Source organism: Mercenaria mercenaria, chromosome 4 (genome assembly GCF_021730395.1).
Source record: "Mercenaria mercenaria strain notata chromosome 4, MADL_Memer_1, whole genome shotgun sequence".
Classification (NCBI taxonomy): domain Eukaryota; kingdom Metazoa; phylum Mollusca; class Bivalvia; order Venerida; family Veneridae; genus Mercenaria; species Mercenaria mercenaria.
The window spans coordinates 61,115,099-61,130,121 of NC_069364.1; the positions used below are offsets into that span (position 1 = coordinate 61,115,099).

Consider the following 15,023-nt stretch of genomic DNA (forward strand, 5'->3'; position numbering starts at 1 on the left):
AAATGGAAAAATATACATAAACATGAGGTAAGGAAGATGTATAATAAGTTATTTTTAAAGTTTCAAGTAAACAATCACTGACCTTGACTTTCTGGAAAAGTGACCTTGAGAGGTGAGATTTTAGTGCCATCTTCACACTCAACTTCTGGTGTCTCCACAATAATCTTTGTTTGACTGAAACAGATAAGGTCAAGAATGACATTTTGTCTATAAATTCTAGCAAATATAATTATCAAATGTCATGCTAAAAGAATTAATTTGAATTCTACTACTAAGATCAAACAATATTTTGAAATCATTAGCTAACATGTCATTTGCAAATTATGTATAATGTAATCTTACTCACGGTTCTGAAATAGCCAATGATACTGATGATGGTGCAACTTTAAACTTTGTTTATTTCTCTCAGTACATAAAAATATTGTCAAAGAATTCTGAAAATTCAGTTTATATCACATTTTACGAACACAACTTACTTTCTAAACTGAGCTGCAAACATGGTGAACTCTGAGCTGACCTCCGTTAATAAAGGAACTGGTGTGAGCACTATGGCCAGAGGATCAAACCAGAGTTTAGGAGCTTTGAGTTCCGCAACCACTTGTAGGTACTGGTAGGGTTTCTCATAGTTGTCATTGAGGATAACTGGAAGCAGGACCTCATACCTGCCTGGCTCCTCTGTTAGTGTAAATATAAAGAATAACTATATAACATGGAATGCTATTTTTATTCATTACCTATTTTATGCATGTTAAAAAAGACAATTTAGGACATTATTGTTGTTGTTGATCATATGAAAAGAAACTGGAAATTGAATTTAGTTGAGAAATAACACTTTCAGTAATTTACAGATCAATTTCTCAAACTTTCAAATTATTTGCTTTTAGTCTTATTTGAAAATACAGCCTAGTATAATCAAAGGCATATTTTCTTCAAGAGAAAAAAAGAAATTCAAATCAATTACAAAAACAGAAATCTGCAGTATCTTTAACATATGTTTCTTTTCAGCATTACTACTAATCAATTTTGATATAAAGAAAAATTCTTACTAGGACAGAACATGACAGCAACATGCTGTGTCTCCCCTGGTTTCAGATCACCCTCAATGCCCTTTGTCTCTTCCCCAGTGGGGTTTGTAAAGGGTGCTCCAGAGGGGTGAATGAATTTGAAAAATCCTTCTGTAATAGCTGGATTGTTACTCCTCAAGTCAATTCCCCATTTGATATCATTGTCACTGTTGTTGACAAATATGGTGCCCTGAAAGGTATAGGAATACAAAATAAAGTATGGTGATCCATCAGAGGAAGTCTGGTGATCTATGTAAGAAATAAGTTGTTACTAATGTACATTACCCTTTTTATTACATGACTGTATTCTATTGTTTCTCTGATTGGCTGAAAACAGTTCGAAAAGTAATGAGTACATATCATATCAACTTATCTTGGGTTATAAATAGTACGAAAATAAAAATAGATCAAAGTAGGTGCTTGGAAAACCAATATCAACCTGATTTGGTCTAAATTTATTCCTTATTTCTTTATTAAAGATACAATTGTAATAACAAGACTGACTATAAATTTATTCATGTAATAAAACAATTATTGACTTTTTCATAGGTTGATATCAGGATTTACGCCTTCGGCTTGGTGAATGTAACTCTTTTCGGGTTGATAAATCCTGATATCAACCTATGAAAAAGGCGATAATTGTATAATGTTTTTCAGTGAAATGCTGAAATATATCAGTGAAATAAAATTTATGGTTTCACTGTTTCAAATCATTTTTATTTTTCATTGCTACGAAACTACACTTGAATGCAAAAGAATATGAATCATAAATATTCAGAAAATCTCTGTGGATGATAAATTTTAATTTAGAAATCAATTATATCAGCTGTAAACAAAAATCTTACTTTTGACTGCATCTGTCCGGACTGTACTGATGTATCGTAGAAAGATGCTGGTGCAAACATTTCTATCTTGTTGGTGGACAGCTGGAGAGGTTGACGTAGAGCTGTAGCAATCACGTGCTTCCTGGGTGTGATCACTGTGTATGGCTGTGGCTTTGGGTTTATGATGTGCTGGAGGCTGTTCTTGTTTGATGGGGCAGGAGTTGGTGGGAACGGGGTTGGAGCAGGAGAGGGAGCCCCTGTATGGTTGATAATTGTTGGCAGTTCAAAGTCATAGGCAGCTACCTGTTTAAGGAGAAAAATATATAAAAAAATGTAACAAAAAGAAAATTTTAACAATATTTAACATTTATCAGATATACAACTTGAATCAATGTACATAAAATAAAAACATGTAAAAAAAATCTTCAATATGACAAAACAGCAAGTTAATTTGTCCTAGGTAGACTTGTGTGAAATTTTATTGATCTAGCGATAGCGAACTGTTTACAACAGAACAAACAGTTATTGTTTGACTTCTAATTTCAGCTCCACACACAAACACACAAACCCAGCCCCTGTAAATGCTCTTAAAATTACAAATAATAATTTTATTACATTAACTGAGAGATGAATTGCCCAGTGGCAATACATTAAGACTTTACAAGATGCATACTTTAGAACATATGTTGTATATGTTTCAGCCTTACCTCAGTAGGCATAAAGATAAGTTCTCCCTCCACTGTTTCCTCTGGTTGTAGTGTAATAGAGAACATGCCAGGATTGAGCACTTGGAATGTGTAATCCTCTGCCAAAAAATAGCAAAATTAAAACTTTATTTCCAGAACAGATTTAACTGGAAAGATTCTAGTTCACAGGCATATCAAGAAATACTTTTCAGTTTGTTATTGTACTTAAAGTTACCAACAATACAATGTAACAAAGTACTTATAAACAAAAGTAATTTCATATTCATTATAAAACCGTAATCTACAGTATTTATTTGATATACTCTATTTGTTTAACAGATGAAAAGCTGACAAAAATGAATACATACCCTGTGTTTGGTATCCTGGGAAATTGAGGTTAAAGTCTTTATATCTTGACAAATCAAACTCCAACTTGGCTTTTGTCAACATCTGTTGAAAGAAAAAACTGCAAGTTTTGCAAGCTATTCATTCATAAACTTTTAAAATATATATGTGCATTTATGATATTATGTATTACAGACAGTAATAATTCTTATAATGAGGACGCAAAATATAACGACCATTTTTGAGTAAAAAATTATTCTGCAAAAAAAAAAAAGTCTGCATTTTAAAATGGATAAAAGAACTATCTAACTGAATCATTTCATTGTTAAAATCCTGACAAGCAATAAATATATTCAGTATTGTGAAACTAACAACAAAATAATTTCAAATTGGTGTGTAATACATCATGTATGAATCTCGCAACCAAGTATTTTCAAGGCAAATTCTTTATAAGCATATTTGAGCTGAGCCATGAGAAAACCAACATAGTGGGTTTGCGACCTGCATGGATCCAGACCAGCCTGGGCATCCACGCAGTCTGGTCAGGATCCATGCTGTTCGCTAACAGTTTCTCTAACTGTAATAGGATCTGAAAGCGAACAGCATGGATCCTGACCAGACTGCGCGAATGCACAGGCTGGTCTGGATCCATGCTGGTCGCAAACCCACTATGTTGGTTTTCTCATGGCACGGCTCATTTTACTTTCGCGGTAGAAAAATTTATCAAGTATTACAAAAAAGATATATATTTACCCTGTTTGTAAGTTTGAAAGTCAATGTTGATCCTGAGCCACAGTACACACCACCGAAGTTAAAGCTCGGCTGAAAATATATAAATTATTGTCACTGACAATTGCCTTTGATTGACTGCAAGAAAACATCTACAACAAGAATGATGTCAACACTGTATATCACACAGTCCCCTCAAAATGCTTTATAGAGGAATATAAAAAGTAAACAAGAGGGTAATGATGACCCTGAATCACTCACCTGAGTAACAGAGCCACATGTTTAAAATGGCAAACTGATGCTAAAATATTACAAAGTAGGTCAGTAGGTCATATTCATGGTCACTGAAAGTCAGTTTTAAGATCGGTGTGCAAAACTGTACATGTCATCCAAATTTCAAGGCTGTATCTTAAAAAACAAGAAAGTAGGTCAGTAGGTCAAGGTCACAGTCGGGTGACCCCTAATCACTTGGGTTTATCAGGTTATTATAATTAAACAGTCTAGGAAATATGATATGATAATTTTTGAAGTATTTATTCCTATATAACTCATATAGCAAGTGACCCCCAGAGCGGGGCCTCTTTTCACCCCAGGGGAATCATTTGAACAATCTTGTTAGAAATCCACTAGGCAATGCTACACACCAAATATCAAAGGCCTAGGCCTTGAACTTTCAGACAAGAAGATTTTTTTCCCCCAGTATAAGTCTATGTTAAATTTGGGACCCCCAGGGCAGGGCCTCTTTTCACCCCAGGGGCATAGTTTGAACAATTTTGGTAGAGGACCACAAGGCAATGCAACAGACCAAATATCAAAGGCCTAGGTCTTGTGGTTTTAGACAAGAAGATTTTTAAAGTTTTTTCCTATATGTCTACGTAAAGCTTGGGACCCCCGGGGTGGGGCCTCTTTGACCATGGAGCACAATCTGAACATCTTCTAGGGATCTAGATAGCAGCCAATACAAGCTCATCTGGTTTGGACAGAATAATTTTCCTTCGGTACATGGCACCAAGTCGCATGAATTCAATCTTTGAATATTGAAGGGACATCAAGTCATTCCTGTGAAGTTGAGTTATTTGTCGGGTTCAAGAAGATTTTTTAGAAAGTTGTTGACGGCGATGACATTGACGGTCACAATAGTCACCAGAGCTTTGGCAGGTGCTAAATAAAAGAGGTTACTAAATATGAAGGAATTCTTGAGAAGGAGAGGCACCAAGTCCATTAATGATGAAAATACCGAGTTGATACACAGGAATGAGGATTGGATGTAAATGCAAACAGATCCATGATTTGAGTATTTAAAATGATGAATATTTTGCAATGAGAAGATATTGAGAGTTATAAATAGATGGGCAGTTATGTAAATATGATGAAGCATTTGAGGACAGCAACATCTTGTAAAGCTCTCATATCCTTTGCTAGGCTGTAAAAAGTACTAAAAAATAAAGTAGCGACAAGGAATCATTAAAAGAAATGGACACCAAGTTCCATTAATTGTATGAAAACTGACCAGGGTTGACTACCGGAATGATGATGATGAAATGGATGGAAATGCATGTCGATAATAGACTTTTAACTTTGTATTTCATTATGTGAACTATTGACAACTGAGGATGAATTGACAGATGTATTTTCTGTGCAAAATTTACTTTATATAGGATGAAGATTTGTGCGCCATCTGTAAAGTTATATGTTTTTGTTTGTTCATGTAAAAACTTGTGTAAAGTGCTAGAATTAAAGTACCAGGTCAATATCAACTGTTGGTGGTTCCACTGTCCCTCCCATTCTCAGCTCTAGATTCTTTCCTCCTTTGATGGCAACTTGTACTCTAGTATCGAACTTGAGTATGGCATCTGGTGTCAGCTTGACCTGTAGCTCAGCATGACCTCCAACAGGTACCACACCATGTAAGGGGCTCACCTGTAACCCTGGGAAGGGGTTAGGATCATTCACCTAAAAGTTAAATATACATTACAATTAATATTTTTCATTGTATATTCAATATGGGAATGTTTATAATGTAAACATAGCCAGAAATATTTTCAGTATTGCCTTTAAAGGTCATTAGAAGACTAGTTAGTAACTAACAACTTTATTTATGTCGCTAAACACCTACCATGTGGGCATGAATGACTATTTGGTTAATATTAACAATCATTAAAATGAAAATACATTACCCTAAAAACTCAATTAAAGTCATCTTACAACTTTCTAGCTTTATATGGTGGATTATTTAATGCAAAGGGCACACCTGAGTAGAACCACCAACCTTTTGTTAACTAGCTAGATTGATTCCTTATGTAAGAATTTTACATCCCTTGATGAATTTCAACTCAATTGTGGTAAGGGGCAACAGTTTCAAAGTAAGACACCTTAACTTCTCAGCCAATGATGCCCTTGGCAAAGCTGATTCACAGCAACTGCAGATAACATAAAGTATAAACTCACCTGGAAATATGCATGATTATGTCCAATGTTGGCCAGAAGAACATTGCGGGTCGTGCATAGATTCACTGGTACCTGTCCAAACATGATCCGTCTTTCCACAAACTGTACATTTGTTTGACCAAGCTGAAAATCGTTTTAAGAAATAACTAAAATGAGGAATTTTACACAGATACAGTATACAGAGGCTATTTGTTTGTTGTAGCTTAGGCCACATGTGAAAATGTAATACATTTACAAGTGATAGATATTTTGACCTTAAATGTAAAACAAACAAATTTTCTTTCACTCATTTTGTCTATACTTAATACTGTTCAATTTGAAATTAGGAGATATATTTCACTCTATATTTCAATAATTCCCCGAAAATAAAAACCTGTAGTAAAATTTTTACTGCAAAGCTGGGACTAAAATGCATAAAACTTGTCAGACATTTTGGATAAATTTCTTAGTCCAAAGTGCATACAACACAGAAATTTGTACTTTTATGAACTTAAGATATTGATCAGTATGGACAAATTTATGAAGGTGATGATATTTACAAGAAATATCTCTATGAAATATTACCTCTGCCTTGCATTTCAGCTGTAGCGTGCTGCCACTGTGAATCATCAGTGAGAAGGAACCATCCTCTGGTGCAAGGAAGGAGGGGTGCCAGACCACTTCACAGTCAAGGTCCTTAAATGGGTCAACAACTCCTGTAGCAGGCCGGATAGAAAATGCTGTCCCTTTCTCTCCTAGGTTAGGGGCCCAGGTAAACTCAGCAGGATAGTTTAGCTTGTTGTACAAAGTGATAATGCCTCGGAAACCTGAAGACAAAAAGACATTTTAATGTTTATTTTCTGTATACAACAAGAGAAAAAGTAAACCTGGATGGGACAGATAACAAATGCAAAGCAGAAATACCAAACTTAGACAATACTGTGAAATCAGATATATTTGTGGGGGACTTATTTCATGGATTTTGTGGTTATGTCAGTCACGAAATATAATCCCAACAAACAAATGAAATTCCAGTAACATTATCTGCAACATTTAAAATCCATGAATCCATGTCCCAATGAAATAGCCATTTTTGCTAAAATCATGAAATTTTATGGCCAGAAAATTAAATGATGTCAAAGTATGTTAAGTTCAAGACCTATGATGGACCAAATTTGACTGATTTCATTACTAGTTAACAACCAGGATGATGTCATTGTGTTTAGTTATACTACAAAACTTTGTTATTTTGATTTGTTTTACAAGTGGTTTTTTATTTTTCAACATAAATTTTACAGGGATGGGCAAGCACCTGGGTAGAACCACCAGTCTAACATCATAAGCCAAGTGGATGGCTTCCTCACAAGAAAGACCCTTACACCACAAGTCAGGTTTTTAACCCACAGCAGTGAGTGTAAGAATATCGAAGTCAGCAACCTTAACCTCTCAGCCACAGAGGCCCCATTACAATCAATAAGAAACAGAAATGTTTACAGGAATCAAGTTAAAAATCTTACCAGCATCACTGGGTAGACCAAATGAAGGTTTCAAGACAAGTTCATCAGTTGACAGTTGTAGAGCTACCGGTACAACCTCAGCTAACACTGTCACATGATGCTTGTGGTAATTGTTCACTGTGTAACTCACTGACCTACAACCAGTCAAAACATATAATATACCTCCACTACTTCACAATGCATACTTCATTAATATAAGGCACATCCTTTTATCAAATATACATTGCCTTTATATAATGAATATATTCAAATACAATAAATTTATTAATCAAAAATGCTTGAGCAAATATTTCTGTCTTACCATGCCATATTGACCTTTATTGAACATATCTAATTGTGTTGTGCTCATGAGAATTAGATTTTTGTTTACGTCTTCCAAAACTATTCATGGTTATTTTTTAACTAAAAGAGAAGGAGAATATTAAGAGGATAAAAAACTTGTGTACCTCTGAAACTTTTGTTTCTGGTTTGATTCAAAGATAATTGGAATGTTTGCTTTTGACTTCGGTGGAACAACCTGAGATAGTGGACTACTTTGTCTCAACTCTCTACAGTCAATCTGAAATATTTATATACAAGCTATGTACACACCTTTGACAAATCTTGTAATAGTTTTATATACATATATTTCCAAATGTGATGGATAATAGTTTCTTTTTAGTTCATATTATCTTTTAACAAGTTAAGTGCGTGATATAGTTTTAGCAGTGTATGAGCACAATGAAGCATATATTGCACGAAATCAGAAAAAAAAATCATTGGAAAATATAAAGCTATATGTTTTTTTTAAGAAAGCACAAAATATATTAACATTTGAATCCGGTGTATTCAATGGCAGAATTATTGAAAACTTAAAGACTAAACTTTAACAAAATACACAAAACAGATCAGGGACCATATTCATCCACATTATAAGTGTGAAACTTAAACTCAGACTTTGAAATGCTAAAATTACCTTTTGCCCTATATGTGTAAATCTTGTACAGGTTTTAATGAAACTTGGTTTGAATACGGCATATACTAAAACACAAGGCTGTGCAAAGTTTCAGTAGTGTAGATTTATTACAAAGGAAGTTATGGCAATATGAATTTAAGTCTAAGTTTAAATTTCAGAGAAAGATTTCAGATAATCTTTCTACTAGGGATGTGCGTTTTTGATAAAGCAACTCTGGTTTTAGTCCAACCATTCCTTTTTAGCATTAGTGATAGAAATATGATATTAAGTCATACCTCTGCTACTACAAGCACATTCTGATCCAGGTTATTGACAATCTCTAGGTGCTTTGTAGAAATTGACCTCAAACATACTGACCCAAAGTCAAGTACTGCAGGACCTGAAAATACAGTTGAAAATGTACAATAAAACTGAAAAATATGCATTTTAGTAAGTGTTACAGAGTTAACGATCTATTCGAATCCATAGACTTCTCATATCAAAAATAAAAAAGATTTGAATTCTTGCAAGATAATGTAATTAACCTGATAAAAAAAACATTATTTAGCAATCTCCACTGAAGTTGTATAATACAGAAAACACAAAAAAGTCATCAATATCTGTTAAGAAATCCTAAACCTGTGTCTTTCAAGAATTCATATACAGGTCATAATTATAGCAGATATTTCAACCTGTTGAGTAAAAGAAAATTTTATGGTTACCAATGACAACTTGATGCTGTTCTTGTGGTGTCAGAAATTTGGAGCAGTCAATTTTCTCTTTGGGTGTGGTAGGTACAGCATTTAAACCATCTTTAACCTATAATATATATATTCAAAGTAGTGGATCTATTATGACAATCAGCATTTCCCCATTTGATTATGTCTTCTCCATGTGTGATTTTGGCCTTCTCTGTTGTTAAGGAAGAAAATGGCCGAAGGTATCAAAACAGCATATGAGCCGCACCATGTGAAAACCAACATAGTGCGTTTGTGACCAGAATGGATCCAGACCAGCCTGCGCATCCTTGCAGTCTGGTCAGGATCCATGCTGTCCGCTGACGGTTTCTCTAATTGCAATAGACTTTGAAAGCGAACAGCATGGATCCTGACCAGACTGCGCACATGCGCAGGCTGGTCTGGATCCATGCTGGTCGCAAACGCACTATGCTGGTTTTCTCATGGTGTGGCTCATACAGGAATATGTAATAAATGACAAATGCCGACTATCATTACTGATCCACTACCTGAAGTACCATCAATTCACAATACAAATACAGAAATGTGTAATTCTGTGACAGTAATCACAGCTTTTTTCTATAGCAGGGACCATTTACAGGTGCCTGCCTTTCAGAAAATTTCTCTTCAAATTCATGCAGTTTTCCCCTAAAATTTACTTAAAATTGTGAATTTTATTTCCCTTTGTCCAAATGCCGAGATATTTCTTCCCAACATGACAGCCACAGGCCCCTTTCCCTGTTTGTGAAAAAAACTGTGTATTTTACAAATGGTGTAAATATAGAAAAGGGAGGTAAGTTGAATAATTCAATTCATCAATGATTACTTTATGTTTACTTTATAGCTGAAGGTATAATATATACCATTCATTGTTAATCCATTTGATATTTTTATGGATCCCAATCTTCATAAAGAAATTTAATCTATTCTCTGACTAACATTTTCCAATTATAACACAGCATACTTACAGGTTGACTTGTAACAGACTTCATGGTGGCTGACAGACTTTTACTGCTCAGTAATTTGAAGTCTTGATTTGGAGGTGGAGGTGCTGTAAAATATACATAAAACTAGCTCAATATCAAGTAAATTTGCCAAAGAAAAAAACATGTTTGATCTAGAAATTATGACAGAAGCAATGGTAATTTAGGTTTTGGTAAAATATTGAACAAAGCAAAAATTTATGCTTTCTTTTCTATTTTAAATGCTATGATGATTAATATATACACACAATGACAATAAGTTGTTAGACAATGAGCACTATGGCTAAAACTACATAATTAGCAAAACTCTGGTGTTTTCCATTATACACAGTGAACACTGAAAATAAATACATGCTATACCCAATGAATATTAAGTCATAGAAACATGTTGATCTATGTACTTTATAAGTCACAGAAAAATGCTGATTGCTGTACTTGGTAAGTCAAAGAAGCATGTTGATCTATGAACTTGAAGCATTAGCCTCCGAGGCATTTGTTCCACAAATGTTTTCAACTAGAAATTTTGTAGGTGATATCATAAAACCTTGAGGTATAATTATTTCATAAACAGAGGATCTCACATTAGTATCTTTTTGTATTGAATCTTAGAAACTTGTTGAAACAAGAGGACCATGATGGTCCTGAATCGCTCACCTATCTCCACATGACCCAGTGTTCAACTGAGTATGACATCGTTATTTCTATTATTTGACATAGTGACCTAGTTTTTGAGCACATGTGACCTAGATATCATCAAGATAAAAAATTCTGACCAATTTTCATGAAGATCCATTGAAAAACATGGCCTCTAGAGAGGTCACAAGGTTTTTCTATTATTTGACCTAATGACCTAGTTTTTGAAGGCATGTGACCCACTTTTAAACTTGACCTAGATATCATCAAGGTGAACATTCTCACCAATTTTCATGAAGATCTCGTGAAAAATATGGCCTCTAGAGAGGTCACAAGGTTTTTCTATTTTTCGACCTACTGACCTAGTTTTTGACCGCACATGACCCAGTTACGACCCTGACCTAGATATCATCAAGCTGAACATTCTGACCAATATTCATGAAGATCTCATGAAAAATATGGCCTCTACAGAGGTCACAAGGTTTTTCTATTTTTAGATCTACTGACCTAGTTTTTAACCCCACGTGACCCAGTTTCGAACTTGACCTAGATATCTTCAAGGTAAACATTCTGACCAATTTTCATGAAGATCCATTGAAAAATATCGCCTCTAGAGAGGTCACAAGGTTTTCCTATTTTTAGACCTACTGACCTAGTTTTTGACCGCACATGACCCAGTTTCAAACTCGACCTAGATATCATCAAGGTGAACATTCTGACCAATTTTCATGAAGATCCATTGAGAAATATGGCCACTAGAGAGGTCACAAGGTTTTTCTATTTTTAGATCTACTGACCTAGTTTTTGACCCCATATGACCCAGTTTCGAACTTGACCTAGATATCATCACGGTGAACATTCTGACCAATATTCATGAAGATCTCATGAAAAATATGGCCTCTAGAGAGGTCACAAGGTTTTTCTATTTTTAGACCTACTGACCTAGTTTTTAACCCCACGTGACCCAGTTTCAAACTTGACCTAGATATCATCAAGATGAACATTCTGACCAATTTTCATGAAGATGCATTGAGAAATATGGCCTCTAGAGAGGTCATAAGGTTTTTCTATTTTTAGACCTAATGACCTAGTTTTTGACCCTACGTGACCCAGTTTCAAACTTGACCTAGATATCATCAAGATAAACATTCTGACCAATATTCATGAAGATCTCATGAAAAATATGGCCTCTAGAGAGGTCACAAGGTTTTTCTATTTTTAGACCTACTGACCTAGTTTTTGACCCCACGTGACCCAGTTTCGAACTTGACCTAGATATCATCAAGGTGAACATTCTGACCAATTTTCATGAAGATCTTGTGAAATATATGGCCTCTAGAGAGGTCACAAGGTTTTTCTATTTTTAGACCGACTGACCTAGTTTTTGACGGCACATGACCCAGTTTCGAACTTGACCTAGATATCATCAAGATGAACATTCTGACCAACTTTCATAAAGATCCCATGAAAAATGTGACCTCTAGAGAGGTCACAAGCAAAAGTTTACGGACGCACGGACGCACTGACGGACGACGGACGACGGACACCGCGCGATCACAAAAGCTCACCTTGTCACTTTGTGACAGGTGAGCTAAAAATAAAGAAATGAGGCTTCTCTGAGCATTTTATGATTTGAGCCACACCATGACAAATCAAATTCCAAAAATGTTTTCTTTATTTAACCTTTAGCCTGCTGGTGGCAAGTGATTCTGCCTTTGCTACCAGCGCAGACCAAGACCAACCTGCACTGTTCACTATACAGTCAGTAAATTTTCAGTGAACACCTCTTTGAATATTTGAATAATAAATGGTACTGCCCAAACTGAATGATGGACCAGCCCATTTTAGAAATTTAGAAGGGTAAAGGTTAAATATATGTCAACATCATTTCTTTGGAATTTTATATAAATAATATGACATGGCTTTATTTTACCGCCACAATGTCAAACATGTATGTGATAATGTTGAAAAATCTTTAAATTCTGTAATCAGCTGTTTAGCAACAGCAAGCAGTGATAAAAAGGTACTGGGAAATCTTTTAACTCAAGTCTTCATAACATTTCACAGTTATGGTCAGAATGACTAAGTCACGGTGACACAGAAATAAATTCATGAACGTTAAATTTTTTTAAGAAATGTGACACAACCATAGACTCCATAAAAATTAGCACACACACCCCCACATGAATGATAACTGTTTCATAGTATTCAGTAAATGTTTCAGTTCAAAGTTTGTTCAAATTAATTCATATATGAAAACTTTTTGTGAAAGCATGGCCAGATTATAAGCTAATCTTCTTTATGACTGTCTCTATGAAGCAGATACGACTATATACATATATCTTACAGTCACTTACCATCACTGATCATATCTGACACTGAATAATCATAACATTTTCTCACGTTAAAAGTATATATAGAAAAGTATATCAATTATCAAGAATGTAGGTGGAAAATGATGAGCAATATACTTAAAAAAAACAAAATTACTTGAAACTGTAAAAAGGTGATACGTTATAATATGTCACTGACTAAACCTACTTCTATAATGTAAGTTCAGAATATATTTGCAATAACTACATGTATATTGATAAGCTAAACTGTAAATTTATAAGTAAATCATTTCACCAAACATAAAAAATCCATTTAATCCCATTATTCAACTAAATTCAATTTGATCAGAAAAAATTCTAATGTAAATGATGAAGGGTTTGGAATTTCAAGTATACCTTTAGGATCAGGTTTGATCTCTTCAAGAAGAAGTTTCTTTGGGCTTATCCCTGCTGCTGGTTTAATACCAATATCTGTAGATGTGTTTGTCTCCTTAAACTCCCTATTATGTAATGAAATTTTGTAAAGCATTTTTTTAAAATCAAGAAACATTAAATTACAGATAAAATTCCTAGTTTTGAACTTATTTCAACAAATTTCAAAATAAAGTCAAGTCAATGAATTTCAAAATCAGTATTTCTTTACCAATGATAATTATATTTATTTATTCTTAAATCAATGACATCTATACATATATAAAAACTTAATTTCATCCATTCAAAAATTCACAAAACTGATAATTTTTTTTAAAAATACGCGAAAATCTTCAAATCACCAGTGTTTTATAATATGTTACCGATATCTGAAAATGATCATTTTCAAAAATACACGTCCTACCTTATTTTTCAAAAATACACGTCCTACCTTTTTTTAAAAAATACGCGAAAATCTTCAAATCACTAGTGTTTTATAATATGTTACCGATATCTGAAAATGATCATTTTCCAAAATACACATCCTACCTTCTTTTCTTCTTGTTCATTCTTCTCTCTTTCATTTCTCTGATCAACTGAACATAGCTGTCACGATGTCGCCATTTCTTCACATCATCATCATCAATATGAGCGTAGTCTGGGTCAATGTATGTGTGACGCTTTGTACGTGTAAATATTGTCCTTAAATTATTAAGTAAATATCCTTCAATATCGACATAAAAACTTTCCAACAGAATTAAGCCTCTTCAAATAGTTTAAAAAATAAAAGTGCCTAAATGTTAGAATGAAAATACATAAAATATATTTATCTGGTAAAAAATACCAAAACATTTCATCTAAGAAAATTGTACAATATTAAAGTTCAACTAAAGTTACATGTTTAAACAAGAATTTCCATACAGAACCAAGTGTGCTACTATTTTTCTTGTTGCATTCTATATTTCCAAATTATCTTTTTATAGATTTGATTCATTTTTGTACTGCTTTAAGTCTTTTCTGGCATGCAACAAAAGAAGAACAATATAATCTCTGAGACTCAGTGCTCCTTGTTTTAAAAACATGAAAGAAATATAACTAAAATTATATCTTTTTTTTAACACAAAAGAAATCCTTTCAAACTTAAGTGTTTGACTAGAAGGTGTAACAGTTATATTTCACTTCCTATTTTCTGTGATCTGTCTAACACATGCTGCATTTAGTGTGGATTAAATTATTTAAAATATCAAAAGCAACCTTTCTGTACTAATATTTTAATATAAAATTCTTATTTTTAAAATGTAGCATTTGCTAAAATGGAACAGAAAACAAAATAAGCAAAGTATAGGAATGATCAATCTCTTAAATATAAGGTGCAGAAATAAGCATGCTTCAATTACCGG

The 15,023-nt window shown here is 33.9% G+C and overlaps 1 protein-coding gene across 8 annotated transcripts in view; it reads right to left on the bottom strand.

Annotated features, from left to right (window-relative positions):
* Window positions 1-15,023, bottom strand: part of LOC123551890 (cilia- and flagella-associated protein 47-like) — a 50,228-nt gene that overhangs the window by 25,658 nt on the left and 9,547 nt on the right. For 5 of the 8 annotated variants that reach the window (XM_053541443.1, XM_053541441.1, XM_053541439.1 and 2 more), the window contains 18 exons: window positions 14,173-14,325; window positions 13,609-13,712; window positions 13,237-13,257; window positions 10,232-10,314; window positions 9,249-9,345; window positions 8,823-8,926; window positions 8,039-8,151; window positions 7,593-7,726; window positions 6,661-6,902; window positions 6,097-6,219; window positions 5,392-5,601; window positions 3,673-3,741; window positions 2,943-3,024; window positions 2,596-2,693; window positions 1,910-2,191; window positions 1,047-1,254; window positions 477-675; window positions 83-174 (listed from right to left, as the gene is read on the bottom strand). In XM_053541443.1, coding sequence (XP_053397418.1) covers window positions 83-174; window positions 477-675; window positions 1,047-1,254; window positions 1,910-2,191; window positions 2,596-2,693; window positions 2,943-3,024; window positions 3,673-3,741; window positions 5,392-5,601; window positions 6,097-6,219; window positions 6,661-6,902; window positions 7,593-7,726; window positions 8,039-8,151; window positions 8,823-8,926; window positions 9,249-9,345; window positions 10,232-10,314; window positions 13,237-13,257; window positions 13,609-13,712; window positions 14,173-14,325 — 2,414 coding nt within the window. The remainder of the gene's footprint in view (window positions 1-82; window positions 175-476; window positions 676-1,046; window positions 1,255-1,909; window positions 2,192-2,595; window positions 2,694-2,942; window positions 3,025-3,672; window positions 3,742-5,391; window positions 5,602-6,096; window positions 6,220-6,660; window positions 6,903-7,592; window positions 7,727-8,038; window positions 8,152-8,822; window positions 8,927-9,248; window positions 9,346-10,231; window positions 10,315-13,236; window positions 13,258-13,608; window positions 13,713-14,172; window positions 14,326-15,023) is intronic. The other 3 variants (XM_053541444.1, XM_053541440.1, XM_053541445.1) reach the window with 1 other exon arrangement.